The sequence below is a fragment of the Schistocerca serialis genome, chromosome 1, assembly GCF_023864345.2.
Source record: "Schistocerca serialis cubense isolate TAMUIC-IGC-003099 chromosome 1, iqSchSeri2.2, whole genome shotgun sequence".
In the NCBI taxonomy this organism is placed as follows: Eukaryota; Metazoa; Arthropoda; class Insecta; order Orthoptera; family Acrididae; genus Schistocerca; species Schistocerca serialis.
Genome location: NC_064638.1, coordinates 1,285,957,333 through 1,285,980,964, shown reverse-complemented (window position 1 = coordinate 1,285,980,964; position 23,632 = coordinate 1,285,957,333). Strand labels below are relative to the sequence as shown.

Below are 23,632 nucleotides of genomic sequence, written 5' to 3'. Positions count from 1 at the left end.
CATGCTCAGATCAGGTTAAATAAATAAATAAAATAGTGATTCCAGATAATTTTAACCATCAGAATCTTTTAAGATATCTACACTGAAATTTCCACAAATTACTAAATGTTTCCATTAACTGGCATGTATCTCAATAATGTAGCTAAATACCTCATAAAGAACTGAACAATTCTTAGAGGGATCTGTAGACTGTTAGAATTACAGGAGCTTTAGTCTGCAGTAACAACTCACAAGCACATGCTTCTAGGCTGATCTACACAAAAACTACTTTTATCAATTTTTTGACTTTGTGTCCAATTTTTACATATGTTGCAACTCCTCCTTTTTTCATGTTCACACTACATCATAATTGCACTAGTCTGTAATTCTTTATATTTAATTTATGCATCTGTGTGATTACACGGTGCTCAGAGAGACATAGAACATCTATCAGTTTACAGCTGACCACACCTTCTAGACATGCAATAAGCCCATGTACCTTGTCTTTCAGCCTCCTAATATTCTGAAGAAACAAACTAATTTTGCTTCTCTGGGGACTGTTACACGCATTATGATCCTGATGCTCAGCTGTTCTGATTTTCCGCCTCCTATTCAGTCGCAGGCCACATTTGTGCATCCCATCTCCTAATTACAGCAATAGGCACAACACAGATATGAAACTTCATGTCAGTCAAAAGCAATTTTCTCAGCTCTTTGTTTACATGGCTGAGAGCTGTGTTAACCCAAGTCTTATCAGGGGCCTGCATAACCTCCACAAATCTGCCATGAGTGTGTGCTGTTGATACTCATATTTCTTCCAGGTCACCTTTAATACTATACCCAAAATTGCTAGCCAGGCTGTTTTCTAATTCTCCAGCTATAAGTAGCTTATCCTCTCCATCAAAATCTCTGCACAAGGCCACTATGTTCTCTTGTCACATGACTAGGTTTTACATTGCTTGTGGCCTGGTATTCTATACCTAGCTTATTCTGTAACAATTGGCCTACTCCTTTCCCATGACTACTACCAACGTATATGCCCTGGGAAATACAGGAAAAATCCAAGAATTTTTTCATCTTGGAGATAACCAGGAGAACCCAGGATTTTTTTGGAATTCCAGGAATTTTTCATTGTTTTAGTTTTAAATTAAATTGTTGTAGTTTTGACTGGTATCAACAGATACTCTGACAAAGAATATTACTGTATCCTACTACTGGAGAATAATAATACTGCAGCAATAAAACATAAACGAGAGGAAAAAACCAAAATAAAACTTCAGTTACAAGGAAACTGTGCCATTTACAACAACAAAACACCATGCACACACAAGAGTCTGCCAACAGCAAAATGTGTCAAAGGCCTTGGGATGAACACTATGAAATACTTCGTAACAACAAACTGCTTCCTATGAGCGTAATGTCACAACTGTTTACATTAGATTAAGTTGAGCAGTTGGCAGCAGGCTCATGCATATGCACAGTTGAGTCACATATGAGCAGTACCTTCCACCTCTCCTGGCTGCTTGAACAGGGTGTCTACGACCTGGGACAACCGGGAGATCTGGGAAAAACCCGGGAATTTTTTCATCCGGGAGTAAACCGGGAAAAACCCGGTAATTTTTTTGAATTCCGGGAATTTTTCACTGTTTTTGTTCTCAGTTAAATTTTTGTAATTTTGACTGGTAAGAACCAATATTCTAACAAAGGATATTACTTTATCCTGATACTGCAGAATAATACTGCAGCAAAAAAACATGAACGAGAGAAAAAACTAAAATAAAACTTAAATTGCAAAGGTTCAAATGGTTCAAATGGCTCTGAGCACTATGGGACTTAACATCTGAGGTCATCAGTCCCCTAGAACTTAGAACTACTTAAACCTGCCTAACCTAAGGACATCACACACATCCATGCTCGAGGCAGGATTTGAACCTGCGACCGTAGAAGTCGCGCGGTTCCGAACTGAAGCGCTTAGAACCGCTCGGCCACCGCGGCCGGCAATAAATTGCAAAGGAAATGCTCCATATACAGCAACAAAACACAGTGCTCATACAATCGTCTGCCAACAGCAAAATGTGTCAAAGGCTTTAGGAAGACTATGCAATGCTTTGTAACAACAAATTGCCACCGATGAGCATGACATCACAACTGTTAACAGGTGGGATCTTGTGCATGCGCAGTTGAGTAGTATCTTCTTCCGCTTCTGGCTACAGAAACGTGGCTGTTGGCTGTGTAAGCAGTCACAGCAAAAGATAAAAAATGGCAGCTAGGTGCTACCGGGAAAAATTTTACTGGCGCGCCCAAGCTGCCAGATTGCGCAGCAGCCCTGGATCTAGGAGTGGTGGGAGGGGGGGGGGGGGTCAAATTCATATAAACCTTGTTTCACAAAGCTTCTAGCACCCAGTGCACTTTGGTCTATCAGTCATTCGTATGACTTTGAAACGTGTCCCTGTCAGTTTTTGAACATTGTTGAACATGTTCCAAGTTGATTTCTGAATGAATCGTAAGTTGATTTGTGAATGCGTGCATAGTTTACGTGATGTCTCTGTCAGTGGAATCCTCATCACATCTAGAAATAAATTTTCCTGCAGACAAAATGGGCTATGCGAACTGAGCAGAGTATAGCTGAACAAATGAAAGCCAACTGCTGTCTGATTATGTGGTTGATTGGGTTTGCGAATTATGAGCATTGTTATGATTACCAGCGAAATCCATGGATTCAGACTACTAGAGTGCAAATAAATGACTAACAGTAATAACAGGTAAGGAACATTACGTATTATCTTCTCGGTGTATCCATGAAAATGAAATTTTGACAGAAAAGTTTTGGCCAGATCACTATACTAGCAAGGGGCAGTTGTACAGTCTCTGGCTAGCAGCCTCTTTAAGGTCTATTCTGGAAGTAGGGTGGTAAAAGCGTTGTACGAACACATAACAATGCCTAAGTGGAAAATAATCACGGGATAACTAAACTGGTGATTCTGGCAGAGTTAGTGAAGTTAACCGGTGAATAAGCTTTGATATTGGCAGGAATAGATAACAGAATTAGTGATGACAACATTGTTTGTTAGAAGGAGAAGAAATGGGGACATCACACAAATTATGGAAGAATAAGACTACCAGTATTCCAAATTTATATAAAAATTTTGCACTACTACTTTTCGATCTCATCCTTGAGAAACTGGAGCGTATGAATGAAGTGCAAAACTATTTCCTAACATAAAGCTTTTTGCTTGTAGTAGGCCTAATAGGCATTTGATATTGGTACTTTGTGAATTAGATTCTGTCATGTTCTAAAAGTGACCATTTCTGCCAAAATAGTCGCGTTTATTTGGCGTGTGTTTCAATTGCTGCAGTATTATAAAGGCCTATTTTGTTTTATCTTGCAGACAGTGACAAAATATAGGCAATCAGGTCGAGAAACCACACCAATCTTGGGCCTATTTGTAATTACAGCTTTTTCAGTATTAGATGACATTTCGATTTTTCATGTAGCAAAACGTGTGACAAACGTTGATGAGGTAACAGATCCTTTCGCAGAAAGGAAAGCATACCATGTAAAGCTGTAGCAAGATTAGAGAGAAAAAAATTCTAGGAGCTAAGGATTGAAGAAATGTGTACTGCCTTGCTTGTCTCTTCTCTTTACTGTCTTTATGTAACCTATACTTAATTTTATGTCACACAAAGCAGCAAGTTGTTAGCTAATAGGGAATAAAGAGTGCAAATTAAAAAAAAAATGTTAAAAATATAGGAAAATAGGAAAAATAGGAAAAGAGGAAAAGAGGGGCAGGATGTCAAACTGGCCGACTGGGAGCAGGAGAGGCATGGCACCATAGGACATTTTAATTTCTGCTGTCCTGAATATAGTTTTATGGCATCCAGTAAAAAATATACACATTTCAATTCCACAGACCGAAATACAGTCACGTACGATAGAAGAATGCTGTGTGAAGAGGTGTGGCACTGCACTTTGGCACACTTAAGATCAGATAGCATGTATAACAATTCCTTGGACACGTAAGTTTTATGTATCTGAGTCTTCAGAAAGATGTGCGCTACAAAATGAACGTATTTTTGAAAATTCGATTTTTTTTAAATTTTTGACGTCCTCTCCCAAATTCTCGAGGGACACCACTATCTACTATTGCCCCGGTTCAGAAATATCGTAGATACGGGTCTGATGCGCAGAGCAGTCTGAGTTACAATAGGAAAGCGGGTAGTCTCCATGTGACCCGTGTTTACATTTAGTGATTTAGCTGTTTCCTCTTTGTCTACTGCACTCACGTCAAATGAAAACAAAATTGATTTCTTTGGCCGGGAGCTATCATGTGAATTAAAATACATTCACGTAAGTACGGAAGGCTAAAATATGTTATTAGTTTCAGATTTTATTTTATTTCCACCTTTCTGACAGTCAAGCATTAATTGCCATGCAGAACAATGAAGTAATTTTTATCGGTTTGCTGAAGAAATTTTCTTTTATTAATCTTTTCCGCTGAGGCAGTCAATGTATTTGAAACAAAGGGTTTAATTTCAAACTATTGGCTAGTTTCAACTGTTCGGTGCATTTCAAGTGTACGTTTGCATCTTCTAGCATGTATGGAATTATGCCATAACAAAGAACCAGACATGAGATAACAAAGTACTGGTACCCAAGGAAATTTACATCCCTAAACCACATTGAAAAACTTAATATCAGGTCGACGCCTACTTCACTGGGAATCTGGGACTCATTTAAAAATCAGCTCTTTGATGCCAAGCCACTTAGAAGAATTTATAGCCCAGAAGATCACATTTTTAAGACATTATTAAAAATTTTACTTGGCACATTTGTGTGATATATCTTAAAATGTAATACATGCATAAAAGACCAACATTATATGTGAAAGCTTAGCTTCTCTTGCAGCGTATTGGACTTTTTTTTTTTTTTTTTTTTTACGGACTGGTTTGATGCGGCCAGCCACGAATTCCTTTCCTGTGCTAACCTCTTCATCTCAGAGTAGCACTTGCAACCTACGTCCTCAATTATTTGCTTGACTTATTCCAATCTCTGTCTTCCTCTACAGTTTTTGCCCTCTACAGCTCCCTCTAGTACCATGGAAGTCATTCCCTCATGTCTTAGCAGATGTCCTATCATCCTGTCCCTTCTCCTTATCAGTGTTTTCCACACATTCCTTTCCTCTCCGATACTGCGTAGAACCTCCTCATTCCTTACCTTATCAGTCCACCTAATTTTCAACATTCGTCTATAGCACCACATATCAAATGCTTTGATTCTCTTCTGTTCTGGTTTTCCCACAGTCCATGTTTCACTACCATACAATGCTGTACTCCAGACGTACATCCTCAGAAATTTCTTCCTCAAATTAAGGCCGGTATTTGATATTAGTAGGCTTATCTTGGCCAGAAATGCCTTTTTTGCCATAGCGAGTCTGCTTTTGATGTCCTCCTTGCTCCGTCCATCATTGGTTATTTTACTGCCTAGGTAGCAGAATTCCTTAACTTCATTGACTTCATGACCATCAATCCTGATGTTAAGTTTCTCGCTGTTCTCATTTCTACTACTTCTCATTACCTTTGTCTTTCTCCGATTTACTCTGAAACCATACTGTGTACTCATTAGACTGTTCATTCCGTTCAGCAGATCATCTAATTCTTCTTCACGTTCACTCAGGATAGCAATGTCATCAGCGAATCGTATCATTGATATCCTTTCCCTTGTATTTTAATTCCACTCCTTAACCTTTCTTTTATTTCCATCATTGCTTCCTCGATGTACAGATTGAAGAGTAGGGGTGAAAGGCTACAGCCTTGTCTTACACCCTTCTTAATAGGAGCACTTCGTTCTTGATCGTCCACTCTTATTATTCCCTCTTGGTTGTTGTACATATTGTATACGACCCGCCTCTCCCTATAGCTTACCCCTACTTTTTTCAGAATCTCGAACAGCTTGCACCATTTTCTATAGTCGAACACTTTTTTCAGGTCAACAAATCCTATGAAAGTGTCTTGATTTTTCTTTAGCCTTGCTTCCATTATTAGCTGTAACGTCAGAATTGCCTCTCTCGTCCCTTTACTTTTCCTAAATCAAACTGATCGTCACCTAGCGCATTCTCAATTTTCTTTTCCATTCTTCTGTATATTATTCTTGTAAGCAGCTTTGATGCATGAGCTGTTAAGCTGATTGTACGATAATTCTCGCACTTGTCAGCTCTTGCTGTCTTCGGAATTGTGTGGATGATGCTTTTCCGAAAGTCAGATGGTATATCGCCAGACTCATATATTCTACACACCAACGTGAATAGTCGTTTTGTTGCCACTTCCCCCAATGATTTTAGAAATTCTGATGGAATGTTATCTATCCCTTCTGCCTTATTTGACCGTAAGTCCTCCAAAGCTCTTTTAAATTCCGATTCTAATACTGGATCCCCTATCTCTTCTAAATCAACTCCTGTTTCTTCTTCTATCACATCAGACAAATCTTCACCCTCATAGAGGCTTTCAATGTATTCTTTCCACCTACCTGCTCTCTCCTTTGCATTTAACAGTGGAATTCCCGTTGCACTCTTAATGTTACCACCGTTGCTTTTAATGTCACCAAATGTTGTTTTGACTTTCCTGTATGCTGAGTCAGTCCTTCCGACAATCATATCTTTTTCAGTGTCTTCACATTTTTCCTGCAGCCATTTCGTCTTAGCTTCCCTGCACTTCCTATTTATTTCATTCCTCAGCGACTTGTATTTCTGTATTCCTGATTTTCCCGGAACATGTTTGTACTTCCTCCTTTCATCAATCATCTATTGGCCTTAGAGACCAATATTATATGTGAAAGCTTTGTTTTTCTTGTAGCAATATTATATATATATATATTCCCGTTCGTGTGTTCGCACTACTTAACAGTGATGTTGCTACTGGCTGACTACACCACGTGTCCGAAGCTCTGAATATCTGCTGTCATCGGCTGGCTAGATCACGTGCATGAGCTATGACTAATGACTGCCTTACAACTACGCATCGCAATCTCGATTTCAATGCTTCGGAAAGTAACATGCGGCGTTTGGTGGAATTCGAATTTATACTTTCGTAATACGAAAATATACAGCATACATGTTACTGCACATCAAACATCTTTCCAAAAGTTGTTTCGTTTTCTAAAGCGCCGGGAAATTCTACGCCCATGTATAAAACCATAACCATTCAAGGGATTGATAAGTTACACAGTTCTGAGAGAAAATATACTGTCAATTAACAGGGAAGAACTATGTTTCCACCTGGGAGAAAGTGTATGTTTAACTGGGAAATCCGGGAAGTTGAAGTGTGGCTGTTGGCTATGTTAACAAGCAGCCAGATGCTAACCGGAAAACATGTGGAGGCTTACCTCACTAGGGGTAAGATAGATACAGCCTACAGGAAAATTAAAGAGACCTTTGGAGAAAAGAGAGCCACTTGTATGAATATCAAGAGCTCAGATGGAAACCCAGTTCTAAGCAAAGAGGGGAAAGCAGAAAGGTGGAAGGAGTATATAGAGGGTCTATACAAGGGCGATGTACTTGTGGACAATATTATGGAAATGGAAAAGGATGTAGATGAAGATGAAATGGGAGATATGATACTGCATGAAGAGTTTGACAGAGCACTGAAAGACCTGAGTCAAAACAAGGCCCCGGGAGTAGACAACATTCCATTAGAACTACTGACGGCCTTGGGAGAGCCAGTTTTGACAAAACTCTTCCATCTGATGAGCAAGATGTATGAGACAGGTGAAATACCCTCAGACTTCAAGAAGAATATAATAATTCCAATGCCAAAGAAAGCATGTGTTGACAGATGTGAAAATTACCGAACTATCTGTTTAGTAAGTCACAGCTTTACATACTAACACGAATTATTTACAGGCGAATGGAAAAACTGGTAGAAGTCGACCTCGGGGAAGATCAGTTTGGATTCCGTAGAAATGTTGGAACACGTGAGGCAATACTGACCTTAAGACTTATCTTAGGAGAAAGAATAAGGAAAGGCAAACCTACGTTTCTAGCATTTGTAGACTTAGAGAAAGCTTTTGACGATGTTGACTGGAATACTCTCTTTCAAATTCTAAAGGTGGCAGGGGTAAAATACAGGGAGCAAAAGGCTATTTACAATTTGTACAGAAACCAGATGGCAGTTATAAGAGTCGAGGGACATGAAAGGGAAGCAGTGGTTGGGAAGGGAGTGAGACAGGGTTGTAGCCTCTCCCCGATGTTATTCAATATGTATACTGAGCAAGCAGTAAAGGAAACAACAGAAAAATTTGGAGTAGGTATTAAAATCCATGGAGAAGAAATAAAAAATTTGAGGTTCGCCGATGACTTTGTAATTCTGTCAGAGACAGCAAAGGACTTGGAAGAACAGTTGAATGGAATGGACAGTGTCTTGAAAGGAGGATATAAGATGAACATCAACAAAAGCAAAACAAGGATAATGGAATGTAGTTGAATTAAGTCGGGTGAGGCTGAGGGAATTATATTGGGAAGTGAGACACTTAAAGTAGTAAAGGAGTTTTGCTATTTGGGGAGCAAAATAACTGATGATGGTCAAAGTAGATAGGATATAAAATGTAGACTGACAATGGCAAGGAATGCGTTTCTGAAGAAGAGAAATTTGTTAACATCGAGTATAGATTTAAGTGTCAGGAAGTCGTTTCTGAAAGTATTTGTATGGAGTGTAGCCATGCATGGAAGTGAAACATGGACAACAAATAGTTTGGACAAGAAGAGAATAGAGGCTTTCGAAATGTGGTGCTACAGAAGAATGCTGAAGATTAGGTGGGTAGATCACGTAACTAATGAGGAGGTATTGAATAGGATTGGGGTGAAGAGAAGTTTGTGGCACAACTTGACTAGAAGAAGGGATCAGCTGGTAGGACATGTACTGAGGCATCAAGGGATCACAAATTTAGCATTGGAGGGCAGCGTGGAGGGTAAAAATCGTAGAGGGAGACCAAGAGATGAATACACTAAGCAGATTCAGAAGGATGTAGGTTGCAGTAGGTACTGGGAGATGAAGGAGCTTGCACAGGATAGATTAGCCTGGAGAGCTGCATCAAACCAGTCTCAGGACTGAAGACCACAACAACAACAACAATAGTCATTTCCGTTGAGGCATTCCACAGTATTGCTGAATTATAAGTACGACTTTTAACCTTCTGGCACATATTATGCCATAATAAGAACCAAACATGTGATAGTACAGCACAGGTACTCCAAGAAAGTTCATGTCCTGAAAACCACACTGAGAAGCTTAATGTCAGGTTGGGGCCTACATCATTGTGCATCTGGACATATGAGTGTGCACTTCAAGCTGAATTGTTCATTTTAGTATGAGTATCCTCTGACTTCCTCTTTCTTTTATGACATGGTGTAAGGCCTCTTAAGCTTTATACGTACAAACAGGCTTTCTACATCAGTGTATCTGTGTGGTACAGTGACACCCATTTTCTGGCGCAGCCTGGAAACTCCTAAAACAAACATATTTGTAACAGGTCTTGTGAAAATGTTTGTGGTTTGTGGTTTGAAAAGAGTTACTCTCTAAGTAAATTTCCTTTCACACAAGATGAATTATGCTGCGTATGAGAATATGCAAATGTTTAGCAAATGACCGAAGATCTTTTTGGCAGCATAATTCACTCATTTCTGCGCCAAAGTGAGATGTAATCCAGAATAGTGAAGATCATCCTTGCTTCTAGTGTTGTAGCTGTACAATGGAAAATTTCATAAGTGAATATATGTCTTATGAAGGTACTGTGAATATCCTGAGTTGCTTAAAGAAATGTCTGCCAGATGATCTTGGGTGGGCTCCAGCTGTTATTCTGATTACACGCTTTTGTGCAATGAATACTTTCTCTCTTAATGACAAATTGCCCCAAAATATGAAGCTATATGAAAGCAGTGAATGAAAATAGGCAGAGTAACCTAATTTACTGATATGTTTATCACCAAAATTTGCAATAACCCTAATAGCATAAGTAATTGAACCTAACCATTTCAGCAGATCATTGATGTGTTTCTTCCAATTCAATTTCTCAAAAGTGCACACACTCAGAAATTTTGAGTATTCTGCCTTAGCAACAGACTTCTGTTCATAGTCTATGTTTATCAATGGTGTTATGCCATTTACTGTACAGAATTGTATAAACTGTGTTTTCTCAAAATTTAGTGAGAGTCCATTTGCAGAGAGCCACTTAATAATTTTCTGAAAGACATTATTTGCAACTTTCTCAGCTGATTCTTACTTGTTGAAGAAAACAGAAGACCAATATTAAATGTGAAAGCTTAGCTTTTCTTGTAGCTACACTACGTATATTAATTTAAACCATTAGTTGTTTGTGTTTATGTGTTTGCACTAGTTAAGTGGAGTTGCTGCTTGCTGACTAAATCACGTGTCCTATGCTCTGAATATCTGCTGTCATCGGCTTGTGATATCACATGATTCGAGCTATGATTTGGCTTAAAAAAAGGTCATCACAATTTCGATTTTAATGCTTCAGAAACTAACGTGCTGTGTTTGGTGGAATTTGAATTTATACTTTTATTATGCGAAAATACACATTGCTGCAGATCAAAGATCAGCTGGGGACATTTTCAGTGAAGTGACTGAATGCCTGTAGAGGAAATGCATCCCATTCTTTCTAAATGCTGGACGATCCCTGTCCACGAGTACCAGAGGTCCACTTGGTTTTGATTTGGCTATGCTTGTTCCTTCACATTTCCACTTCGTGGTCACAGCTGACACTGGTAGCTTTAGAAGGGTTAAACTGTACCTCAAGGACTTTTGTTGCTCAGGTGGCACTCGGTGGCCAGTCCACATTCAAAATCACACAGCCCTCATTACCAACACATTCTGCTGTTACTGTTTCTCTGCTGACAACACAATACTCCCTCCCTTCCCCATCCATGAGGATCTCCTCAGCATGGATCTATGGAACAAAAAACTAATCTAATCTTCTTTTATCTTGGCAGGTGAATTTCTAGGGACAGCTAGTGGTCAGTTCTGCATTACACAATGTTGTCCAGATACTTTTTATCAGATAGTGTAATATAGTATCTGTAGAAGGAACATAGTATATCTATCTCATTGTGACGGTACATGTGTACTCTTGTTCTATGGCCTGTTCTGTATCCTTGGATATCTTCACCATGGCTCTGTGAACCAAAAACAATATATAATCAAATCTAACTTATATCAACAATGCACAGACACTACCAGATCATATCTTCAATGCATGTTAGCATGTACAGCAGAAACTATGTCAACTTCAAAGAGTAGTATGTGTTTCTATATCTACATTTATTTAACTTGTTTTTGTTATTTCTGTGAGTACTACCACCTCTGAAAGGACTCAACATATTTTTAACACCCTGTATGTTAGATAGCAAAGTGAGTGTAATGAAAACTGAGGCATGTGCACAAAAGCTATGGCTTTTACTTTCATCTTATAAAATTATCTGGAAATGAAATTTATAATGGACCAAAAAGCAATGTCATTAAAGCAACTCTCATTTGTAACACAGGTACATCGACGTCTGTTGTATGATGATGGGAAAGGCGTTGGTGAAGCACTTGAAGATGAAGCATTTGGTAAGGGCCGAATTGCAAGAGGGAAGCATTATTTGGTTGTAGGCCCAACTGAAGGATCAGGAAACATGAGCCTTGCAGCCCAAGAGAGACTGCTGGCGCAAGAGAAGTTGCTGAGCCCATGGATTTTTGTTACTCCACTAAGCATGTCATTTGATGAATGGACATCTTACACTACAGAGGTAACAACAATACACATAGTAGCTGCAGGTTGACTTTCATATCTTTTATAGGTCTATTATCCAAACAGTTTTGCAAGAGTAATGTGACAAATATGCACTCATGAAGATTAAGATAAATATGGTAACTAATCCTGATTGTACATAGTGTTTATTCTAATAATTGTAACTAATGTTTGGCATTGATACCTAGAACCAAAACAAAATATTCCAGTGAGTGTAAATCGTTCTCTGCAGTGGTAGTGAGATGTAGCCACTTACACAAAATGTCATTCCGTGAAAGAATATACGAGGGTTGAATGAAAAGTAATGGCTCTGCCTTCATTAATTGGGTTTGGGTGGGAATATTTTAATAAATCGAATACAGAAATAATCTTTAGAATGTGACCTTTAATTACCAATATTCACTATTCCACATAATTGGATACATTTCCGCCAAAGATGAACTAGTTTTCCAAAGCCGTCACGGAAGAAGTCGACACACTGTTTCGGCAACCACAGTCTCACAGTTCTCTGGGTCAAAATGGTGTACCCAGGTTTTGTCTAATGTCGCAATTGAATGGAGAAAGGCGTCACCTTCATTCTCGTAATATGAGAGGAGTTCATTGCAAATTTCAAACTACGTTTTCTGCACCGAAGATGTAACTAGCATCCAAAGAACGTTGGCAAATAAAATCCGTGTCCTGGATGCGGCATGATGGGAGATCTTTTGCCGGGTTGCGGATCACGTCAACAATATTTTTATGATCGGAACAGATGGTGAAAGTGCGTCCTTTGACGTCGCTCCTGAAAGGTTTGATTGCCTCATAAACCGTGAGGAGGTTGCGGTCAAAGGCCGACCATTTGCATTGACTCCTCATAAGCTTTTTTGAGAAGAAACGCAGTGGCTGTGTTGAGTCTGCAGTGTGCTGTTGGAGGACAGCACCTACTGCCAACTCACTAGCGTCAGTAGTGATAGAAATCCATGTCTGGGGGTCTGGGTGAGGGGGAGAGATAGCCTGCACAATGGCCGATATCAGATTGTCCAAAGCATCCAGCATGGGCCTAGTCCAGTCCAGTTTACGATTTCCATTTGTATCTTTACCGCAGAGGGCGTCGGTTAGTGCCGGCTGGATGGAGACAGCCCAAAGTACATGTTGCCAACAAAAGTTCACCACCCCTAGGAAAGGGCACAGTTGTGCGTAATCCTCGGCGAGAGGCAGAGCGAGGATGTTCACGATTCATGAGTCAGTAGGGCAGAGGCCATCGCCCGAGATCGTATGGCCAAGGAAAGTAACAGTTGTGGAACAGAGCTGCGATTTGTCATCATTAATAACCACACATTTGGCCACAAGAGCTGCACCAAATGCATCAAGATGAAATTTGCATTCCTCCACAGACAAGGAAAAGATGTCATCCGAATAGGCAAAAGCGAAAGTAAGTGGTAGCAAAATTGAATCAATAAGACATTGCCACGTCTGTGCAACATTTTTTAAGCCATATGGCATGAAGCAGTATTTGAAAAGGCCAAAAGGCGTAACGATTGCCATTTTCGTGCATCGGAATTTGGTGATATGCCTTCACATAGTCCAATACAGAAAAGAACTTCGAGCCATGCAGTAACTGCATGAAATCCCGCATATGAGGAATCAGACAGTCGTCTATAATAGTTTTATCATTAAGGGACATGTATTCGCTGCACATGCAGAGCGAACCATCTTTCTTAGACACCAGGTGAATGGGGGAGGACCAGTTGCTGTTAGAAGGTCGGAGCACACCCGAAGCCAGTAAATCCTGAACTATCTCTTTCGCTCACAACAGTTTTGTAGCGTTACAATATCAAGCTTTGTGACTTACGGGCATGCCATCCACAGTGAGGATTCAGTGGCAGGTGCCATTGGTGATTGATGAGACCCACGAAGGGAGGCACGCGTGGTGGGGAGAGGGGAGGGGGGGCACGAGAGGCGGATGTTGACTGACATCGGAGTGCCGGGACGGTGTATACCGAGCTTCGGCAGTAGGCGACGGCTGAGCACGCGACGCAATAGCCACGGAAAGCGAGTGATCCCGCAAAGTGGGGACAGGGACGTCCGAGCCAGGCCGCAGTGATGTGGGTGCAGCCTAGGTGGGAGACAATGAGGATGGATGTGGTGCGACGGCCACACAGTGCGAAGAATCCCGCGAAGCAGGGGCAGGTGCATCCTGTAGGTCCAACTCCAACTGCATCCGCACGGAACTGACAGCAGGAAAGGTGCAGCCCAACACAGGAGCGGGGCAGAGCAAAGACACTGTAGGAGAGGGAGGCTACGTAGACAAGAACGGCTCTGCAGATAGGCAGCATAAGGTAACCTGTGCATGAGCCAGTTCAGCAGAGGCAATAGCAATGCGTGAGCAAAAGTCCGTTTTATGAGTGGGTAGCCCATCGATCTGCTTGCAGATGTCCAATAAATGAGAGAGGCGAACCGTAATATCTTCAAGCAGGGAAGCACACGTGGAAAGTGTGGCTGTCGATGCGGAGAGCGAGGACGTGCTGTACCCGTTAGAGCACAGAACAGTAGAACCAGATTTCCAGTGGAGCGTAGCAGCTTGTAGGTCCGTATAGAGCTCTTAATGGTGTAGAAAGTCCAACACGATCGCAGGTTCGTCCACGTCGGCGACGCGGAAGGTCCGAGGAAATGTCACACCCGGGGACAGATGGAGCGACATCCTGATGGAGCTGAGAACCGCGATATGAGAGTGATTCACGGTGATCAGTGCAAGATTAGCAGGAGAAAGCGTGTTGCTCACATGCTTAGCAGGGATATTGCTGAGTTTTGCGCCGGTGTTGACGAGAAAGCGCATGCTGACGACAAGTCCGTGACATAAAGACGCCATGCCATCGGTGCGAGCAGTGCAACGTCTGAAGGTAGGTGCCGTTGATGATCACGGCAGGACGTGGCACCTGATGCGCGTGCCAAGTCATTTGGGTATGCACAAGGCTTGCAGCAATTGTGAGCGGCATTCCCATAGGTTGTACGGTACTGGCAAGTGGCTAAACATGGAGGCGAGGCATTGTGGGGAGTGTGGGGGACACAGCTGGCTGCAGTGACACTCGGGCTGCTGCTCAGGTGAGTTCTGCTGCTGTCAGGAGGACGCAGGTAGTAGCTGCTGTAGGCCACCAGGAGGCAGCTCCTGGCAGGTCGCCGAGCTGCTGAGGCGTGCACGCCGACCTACCGACAGCACCTGGAACCGGCAGAGCAGGAGTGCCAACAGAAGGCAAAATTGTCCTCGACAGGCAGTGTCGGGTGACGAATGATTGCATAGGCCCGATCAGCCGCGCGTAGGTGGACCTCGAGTGGCCCGGCGTATGATACCAGGTGCAGCTGTAGGCCTGGCGGTAGTTTGATCATCCACAGAGCCCACAGTGTGGCATCGGGTAGTGCTCAGTCACCAATCGAGTTACAAAGGCGCCGCCAGAGCTATGAAGGCGTGCAGTCGTCGAGATGCTCGTCACGGAAGTTGTGGTGGATGGCCTTGGCCGGAGGGCAAGAAAGGCATTCAATAAGAAAAGTTTTCACCATCACATACTTCGACGAGGCAGGTGGCGAGAGGAACAGATCACTGATTAGGTCAGGGTGGTTGTGGAGTTGGCTCACGAGGCAGATGAAATGTGCATCATTGTCCGAGATCCCGTGGATATCACAGTAGATGGTCCACCAGGGGAAACCGAGTCTTGAGGTTGTCCTTTTGCAATGAAGGCAGGTTAGGAAATCTGCTGGGTGACACCTGTTGATGGAGCACAGGCAGGCACAGGTCCGTGTCGGCAGTCGAGGGAGCCCCGGACACCGGGAGTGGAGTAGCAGTGGGTGATGCGTCGCCCGAGGTCTGTGTGTGTGTGTGTGGGGGGGGGGGGGGGGGGGCGGCCACAAGCAGCACGTGTAGAGGTTTGGACTGGCACAACCAATGGCACAATGTGTTCCAACTGCAGGCAGGCCCGGAGGCAGACACGGTGCGGTCATAACAGCTGGTGCAGGGTGAACGACGGGCGGAAGGCGGTCACGAAACAGCCAGGGGGGCCTGATCCTAAAACTGGTGAGGAAGAAATGGCCGGTGCCATTACAGGAGTGGGCGGAAAGTGATCTTGATGTAACCATGGAGCGATGGTCACAGCAACCGGCATAGCTGAGGCGACCGTTGTCCAAGAGATGGCTTGCGGGAGGGGAGGGGGATGGGTACAATTATGTCAAGCAAGTAAAAATGTGCTACCCCACGCATATGAGCTTTTGGAGTACAATTCTTGAACTGCATCTGCACATCAAACCAGCCAGAAGACGACTGCTTATCTGGAGGGTGAAGCACAACTTCCTTCACATGATTATCGTTCACAATGTCGATGAGCAGCGTGCACTGTCCAGGCGGCAGGCCCTGCTGTGTAGTAGCATTTGACGTTGGACATGTTGGGCCAGAAACAGTTAAGTGGCCGCTGTCATGGCTGGGGCCAGAAAATTGTTCACTTTTAACCAACTGTACATTAGGAACACTATTGAAAGCAGAAGCACAATTTCTAGGGTGTGACGCTCTTGCATGAAATGACACTAGTAAATCCATATTTTTCAAGACAATGTGGGCCGACACACAGAGACCATTACTAGTGAAAGTAAGCACAAAATAATTACCGAACGTACAACGTTGAAGACGGGGTCACCACTGTGGGTATTATGTGGTGTAGAACCATAATAACACAGTTTTAGAGTCAAAATGAACATTTATTTCGGCACTGAACAGGGCGAATACAGAAGTGGATGTCGAACATGGCATGAGAGAACAAAGACAGCAAGCAAACAGCCAAAGAGAATAATCAGAGAAGTGTCACTTCGTGTCAGACGATGCCACATGTCTATGTATTTACTTTTAGTTTCCAACACCAGATCTTTGTAATAATCATGATAGTTCTTAAAGTATACCTTTATTCTGTTATTATTGCTATTCTTTAGCATTGCACATTGGAAAAGTTTTGGAAGTAGGTACAATGGTTTAAATGAATACAATGAATATGCTAAGATTCTACATCTAAAGATAAGCACTTTAATGATCAGCTTGATATCACTACACGTAAACACACAGTCACTCCAATTCCAAAGTTCGCAACGAATGGAAGGGCCTCGTGCTGCCCGTCGCAAACCTCAAAGGTGGCTGTCCAAAGATAGATCACTCGGCCAATTGCATGCCACCACAGAGCCTCGCCCTTGTGGCAGCATTATGCAGGGGGGAGGGGGGGGGGAGGAGTAAGTACAATGGCTGAAATGAATACACTAAGATTCCACATGTAGAGATAAGCACTTTAATGATCAGCTTGATTTCACTATACATAAACACACAATCACTCCAATTCAAAAGTTTGCAATGAACTGAAGGTCCATGCACTATCTGTTGTGAACCTCAAAGATGGCAGTCCAAAGATAGGTCACTTGGCCAATTGCATTCCACCACAAAGTCTAAGTTTTCTTCTTGCTGTTTCCACTTCATGATTTATCCAGTTACATTTTTTATATCTTTTTGCAGTTATTTACTGAAAAGGTAATTTCTGGGCATGTGTCATTGAAGCAATAATAAAAATCTAATGTAGATGCACTGAAAGTAGTGCAGTTCCTGTCACAAAATTGTGATCTTAGCATACTCTTGAGATCTTTAACATTGCCATAATATTATTTCTTTTTGCTTGCTGACATGATTTTTAGCTTCTGTCAGTATCTGTGCAGCCTGGTGGTCAGAAAAAATATGAATATTAGTTCACAGAAAAGCTACATAAAACACGAATTACTCACAAGAAAACATTTTGATCGCTCATGTAATCAAAGATGCAAAGATCTGTACCAATTATCCCGCAATCCACAGTGAAGTGCGTAGACTAGGGTATTTCTGATTGTACTGACTACTAAGGTTTTTTCCTATTCCATTTGCATATGCAGTACAGGAGGAATCACAGCTTGTCTACACATCTCTTACAAAATATATCTAAAAACAAAGATTCTGTAACTTACCAAACGAAAGCATTGGTACATTGATACAGACAATAACAAACACAAACACACACACAAATTTCAAGCTTTCGCAACCCATGGTTGCTTCATCAGGAACGAGGGAAGGAGAGGGAAAGACGAAAGGACGTGTGTTTTAAGGGAGAGGGTAAGGAGGCATTCCAATCCTGGAAGTGGAAAGACTTACTTTGGGGGAAAAACGGACAGGTATACACTCGCACACACATGCATATCCATACGCACATATACAGACACAAGCTGATATGTCTGCTGATTGTTGCTGGATTGATTGTTGCTGTTGGCTGGCAAACACATGCAGTATGCTGGGCTGAAGTGCTGGCAGGCAGGGTGTAGGTGACTTCTAGCCATCATCCCTGTTCATGTTGTTAGGGGTGTTTAACTATTTCAGTTGCCTCTCTTATTCTCTGTTGCTGCATCCACTGCAAGTACATGAGGTTCTTGAAAACTGATAGGATGTCTATATTCCTGGTGGTATTCTGCTACAACTGACTTGTTGTTCCGTTCATTACACGTAACATTCACGCTCCGATACAATAGTATTAATGAGTCTCTCGGTTTCACCAACATAGACTTCGCCATATTCACACCAAAGTTCATAGACAGCTGCAGTGTTGAGAGTATTCACAGGATCCTTAGTAAGCCTCATCAAGTCTTGGATCTTGCAGCCATTGTGAAATACAGATCTGACTCCTGCACAAAGGAGAAACTTGTCTACACAGACACTGATGCCTCTTGCGTATGTTTCAGGGTGGCCATAAGATCTAAGATTTATTGAGGCCCACTAAGGGTCCCATGACTGCAGGTGTCTACAAACTTTTGTGTGATTGTGGTAAAGTCTGTGTTGGTGAAACCAGAAGACCCATCAGCATTCACATTTTGGAGCCTGAACGTTACATTCGCCTGGGACAGAACAACAAACCAGCTGTAGCAGAACACCACCAGGAACATGATCATGCTATAAGTTTTAAAGAACCATGCATGCTCACTTGCAACTATGAATATAAGAGAGGTTACTGAAATAATTACATGTGCTAGCAACTTGAGCAGAGAAGATGGCTACAAATTACCTACAGCCTGGCTGCCAGTTATTCCAGCCTGGCGGACTGGATGTGTTCACCAGCCAGCAGCACCACTTAATCTGGCTTGAACAGTATAAACAGCAGCTGCACGAGAACTGCTGTGCAGGCTCATGCCTTACTGCACTAAAACACTGTCCCCTAGATACAAGCTGCCGATTTGCTATTGCCTTCCAATCACCAATGCAAGATTGCCTATGAATAACTTACCAGAGTAGCAGAAACAACAGCCAGCCAATATGCTGTCTTCCACCAATAACATATCAGAGTTGCCTTCCAATCAGGCACCAGGGTACGGTATAGCTATTCCCTCTATAAGAACTCTTCAAATTGCCCAATGACATCTCATATATGTGATATCGATAACCACCAGCTGACTGAAAATGATGGTACATAAAGGAAGACATCCACCAGTACACAACAGTGAACCACCCTGAAGGGGACCACAGCAAGTCAGTCAAAGCTCAGCAACTTTATTGTTTTAGTAGTTTACAGTGATGTGGCTCAATAACCAAAATTATGTTATCCAAAATGACACCAGCAGTGGAAGCCTATCATGTCTCACTTTTATTTATCTTCTGTCAACTTTATAAATGAAAGTGAGACTTGTCTGCTGGAAAATACTCAGTTGCAGTAAGCTTAAGATGGAACAAACCAATGACAATTGATTATTTTTGCGTTTCATAAAATACCAGTACTTGTAGGTTGTGAATCCAATAGTCAAATCATAAATTAAGTGTGCATAACTGTGACACTTGTTAATGGGTGTGAACGGTCTTGAAATATCCCTCATAACAGAAACATACTTTACTGAAAATCTTGAAATGGAATATTGGTAACAAAGCAGATTCAGAACTTGCCAAATCAGTTAGTGCTAGCAATAGTGAGTAACAAGGATGGTTGATAACCTACTCATAAAAATGTAGTCCATCATTTCTCCAGCAGGAATTGCGGATCACATATTCATTTACTTTCTGCAACAGTATCATTGCTAAAATGCTGGAAGAAGCACAGTTACCATTCCAGAAGAACTGCAACCACAATTATGCAGTCCCATGTGGTCCACATGAAATTGATAAGCATTGTTATGGTGAAATATTGTTATTGTTGTGTTCTTATGGCAAAAATCAGCTTTAACCTTGAAATCACTCTCTTCAATATCTGGTTATATATTTACAATGCTGTACTTTCTGAGAAATAGAAATAATTAATGGTGTGTGTATACTATGTTTCACCAGAATTAAAATGGCAGAAATGCTTTAATTTCACTCATTTGAGCTTTCCATTCTAGTTCTCAGGAATTCTTCAAAACATCCCACAAAATGTCCACATTCTAACACTGGAACCGTGGAAGAATAATACAGTGCTACTGCGGCTGGAACATATATTTGAAAAGAATGAAGATCTTGTTCTTTCAGATGCAGCTGTAGTGAATTTGGAGGTATGTACACTCAAAAAATGAAGTCAGTATTCCCTCTATACAAGTAAATCTCATTTTATACAACATGTAAAAACAGATTTGTTTGTTACCTTTGTTACTGCTATGAGATGATTTTAAGGTATCAACAGTACCTGATACTCCCAATCTTCCATTCAGCTTCACAATTGCAATATCTAAGAAGGCCTCTGCTTGTATTTCTCTTCTTTCCTCCCTTCCAACATACCTGCATAATTTTCAGCCTATGTTATATCTAATTTTATCTTCTAGTAAAATGAGGCTATGTATGGAGAGGATCCACATACTTAATAATTTCTCTTGCTATAAATGAGTACTTCACAGCACTCCATTAAGGCTTTGTCACCTTTTATTTTGTAATCAGACTAAACCATACTTTTTCATTGTTATGTCTCATAATGTACACTATGCTGACTAGTGGCAAAAAATGGAATATTTTATTACCTATTTTTAGATTTGAAATGCAATAAATTATGTTCTGGCTCCCATTTATGCTATTCAGAGCTCTATTATTTCTACACCTGCTGGATCACAGACAAGTGGAAAAATGTTATCAGACACATTTTATTTTAACTATTACACTACATATTTTGTGGTAATGATGTTTGATAAGTTTTTTACTAATAATACAAATGTTCACCTTGTCTGTCATTTCCATAGGCACAGTGTGTGCTATGACACTTGAGACAATTCATAGATCATCATGAAAATCTGAAATTCAGAAATTATAACATTAGACTAATGACATTACAGTATTTCTTTTAATGTGAAAAATTCAGGAATAAACTTATTCTGAAAATTAAATTCTTCAGAGAAAGTAGTATAGTCTAACAAGTGACAAACTGTGTTGGACAAGACTCCTTCATTACATTCACCATTAGGGTGTATTCTCTTCATTCAGTCTTTTTGTGATTATACAAAAACACCATTTTCATGCCAGATTACTTGACGCACACGATTTTGAGAAACATATCTCATATTGCTTTTAAATGATGGTGGATTAGCATCAACAGCTCATACAAGTTCAAAACAGGTTAATGTAATTACGTCTAGCATACATACACTGTTAGGATTTTAACATCGCCAAGTGACATTTCACCTGGATTTGCATAATATTGGCAGTAAGTGTTCTTAATAGCAGCTAGTAAAGTGTGACTGTATGGAGATAAAATTTTACATAAATTAATTATGCATCTCAAGTTCCAGTGCTAACATATTTCTTGAAATGCTGTGTTCATAATTAGCTTGTAAATTGTTTTAATGGATGCAATTCTAACACATGAATGTAGATAAGTATGTAAACTAATAAAAATGCAGTTGAATCATAAATTTTTCTAAGTATCATAAAATCCCATATCAAGGTGCAGACTATTTCAAAACAGTTGTTGAAGGAAACAGAAAGCCATTCTAGATTCTGGACCTGAAATATATGAGGTATAAGAAAAAGAAATGCAAAGGAAATAAATATTTGAGAAATGGGAAGAAGAAGAAAAGAAAAAAACAAATGCAAAAAAAAGAAGACAGGAATATAAGAGTAAAGAGGCAAGAAGAGGCACAAGAATAAGTTAGGGAAGAGAGAGACGGTGAAATAAAGTACAGTTGCATAAGGAGGCTAATGTCAAATTGGGGAGGAAACAAGAGGGAGGACCAAAGTGAGGCCTGTATGTTGTGTCTCCTCTCATTAAGATTAGGATTCATCTCTTTCTTTCCTTCAGCATTCATGTGTATACATAACCCCTTCCCTTATCCAGATGAAGGAATTTCATAAAGTTACAAAATTCAGCGTTCAACTACATTTTTAAATTTATGCTTCTTAATCTGATTTCAGTTGCTCCTGCTTTTGCTCTTCCAACCTAAAAATATTATTAGCATTAATTTTTTACTTTCATTTCGGAAATAATTAGATTAATTAGCAAAATTTTTCAATGCATTGCTTTACTAAACATGAATGTAATACAGTCTTCTTGAATACCAGGAGCTGTTTACACCATTTGTTGTGAAGTCCATACGTGAAACAACACTGGCTGCAAACCAGTGGCTTGGGGAATACGACAGGCTCAACTGGACAGACACATCAGGCATAAGTATGGACAGCTGGGAGGTCCCTAATGATATTCCTAATATCTCTCTCAAACCTATGCAAATCAGAACATTTGTTGTTGAAGTAACTCGGTAAGATATTAGCAAATATTTGATTTTTCACATCTTCTAGGGTCAAAATAAAATGTAAAAGAAATAATTTCTGAATAAATAATGCTTTATGAATATACATTGTGAATTTATTCATCTCCTTCCTAATATAAAATTTTATTTATTTATTGATTGTTTGTACATATAACCAAGCATTGTGAAACTTCATGACAGATTAAAACTGTGTGCTGGACAGAGACTCGAACTCAGGTCCAAGACCAAGTCTCAGTCTGGCACACAGTTTTAATCTGCCAGGAAGTTTCACATCAGCACACACTCCGCTGCAAGGTGAAAATCTCATTCCGGAATGAAGCATTTTCACAAGTCCCATGACTTGAAATATGCCACTGAATGGTAAATGTAACTTGTAAAATTTGCAGTTGGACTAAATACAGTCATTTGATTATTGGAATTAATGTTAGTAAAGGGAAAGAAATAATAATAATAACAAAGACTCTTGTTATAACTGCAAAGTTGTGGCAATTTCAGATGAAATCACCATAAACATACACATGTTGAAGACAAAATATAAAGTGTAAGTGACGTAAGTGATGTGTGAAAATAAATGTCGGTGAAAGAACAACAAAAATTGACCCTGGACCATGAAGACCAATGACCACATCTCCGGGACCAAGCACATGGGCTAACAGCACTGGAAATCACCACTGAAGATAAATAAAAGAAGTGAAATGCATATGGCAATAAACAAACTGCATTCAATTAGTTGCATAAACGGAACATGCCTCCATGAATTTTGAAGCAACTAGGGAATGACAGAAAACATAAAAAAAAAAACAGTGACGGTTTAATTTTTGTTTGTAGTTGTGAGACTGTTGTTATCGGTATGAAATAATACGAACACAGAATATGACACAGCTTGAGAAGTAAACAGGGAAATATTCATCTGCAGTAGAAGATGGCATGCCCAATGACTGGGTGCAGGTTAAATAGCATCAAACTATGCTTCTAATTGACTTGCTGGAGTCATGTATGACTGAGGATGTGTTGTGCAGTCCGTGGTTCAACACCAGCTAATCTAATCATTGATATTTTCATATTACATTATAAAGTATCCAGCTTCTGTGCTGAGATGATATGGTACATTAAGAAGACAGCATTGTT

General features: G+C 40.7%; 1 protein-coding gene across 1 annotated transcript in view; it reads left to right on the top strand.

Annotated features, from left to right (window-relative positions):
- Nucleotides 1-22,525, top strand: part of LOC126419664 (lysosomal alpha-mannosidase-like) — a 247,851-nt gene extending 225,326 nt beyond the window's left edge. Inside the window, exons 15-17 of the mRNA XM_050086854.1 lie at nucleotides 11,529-11,774; nucleotides 20,156-20,305; nucleotides 22,296-22,525. Coding sequence (XP_049942811.1) covers nucleotides 11,529-11,774; nucleotides 20,156-20,305; nucleotides 22,296-22,496 — 597 coding nt within the window. The 3' untranslated portion in view covers nucleotides 22,497-22,525. The remainder of the gene's footprint in view (nucleotides 1-11,528; nucleotides 11,775-20,155; nucleotides 20,306-22,295) is intronic.
- The last annotated feature ends 1,107 nt before the right edge of the window (nucleotides 22,526-23,632 follow it).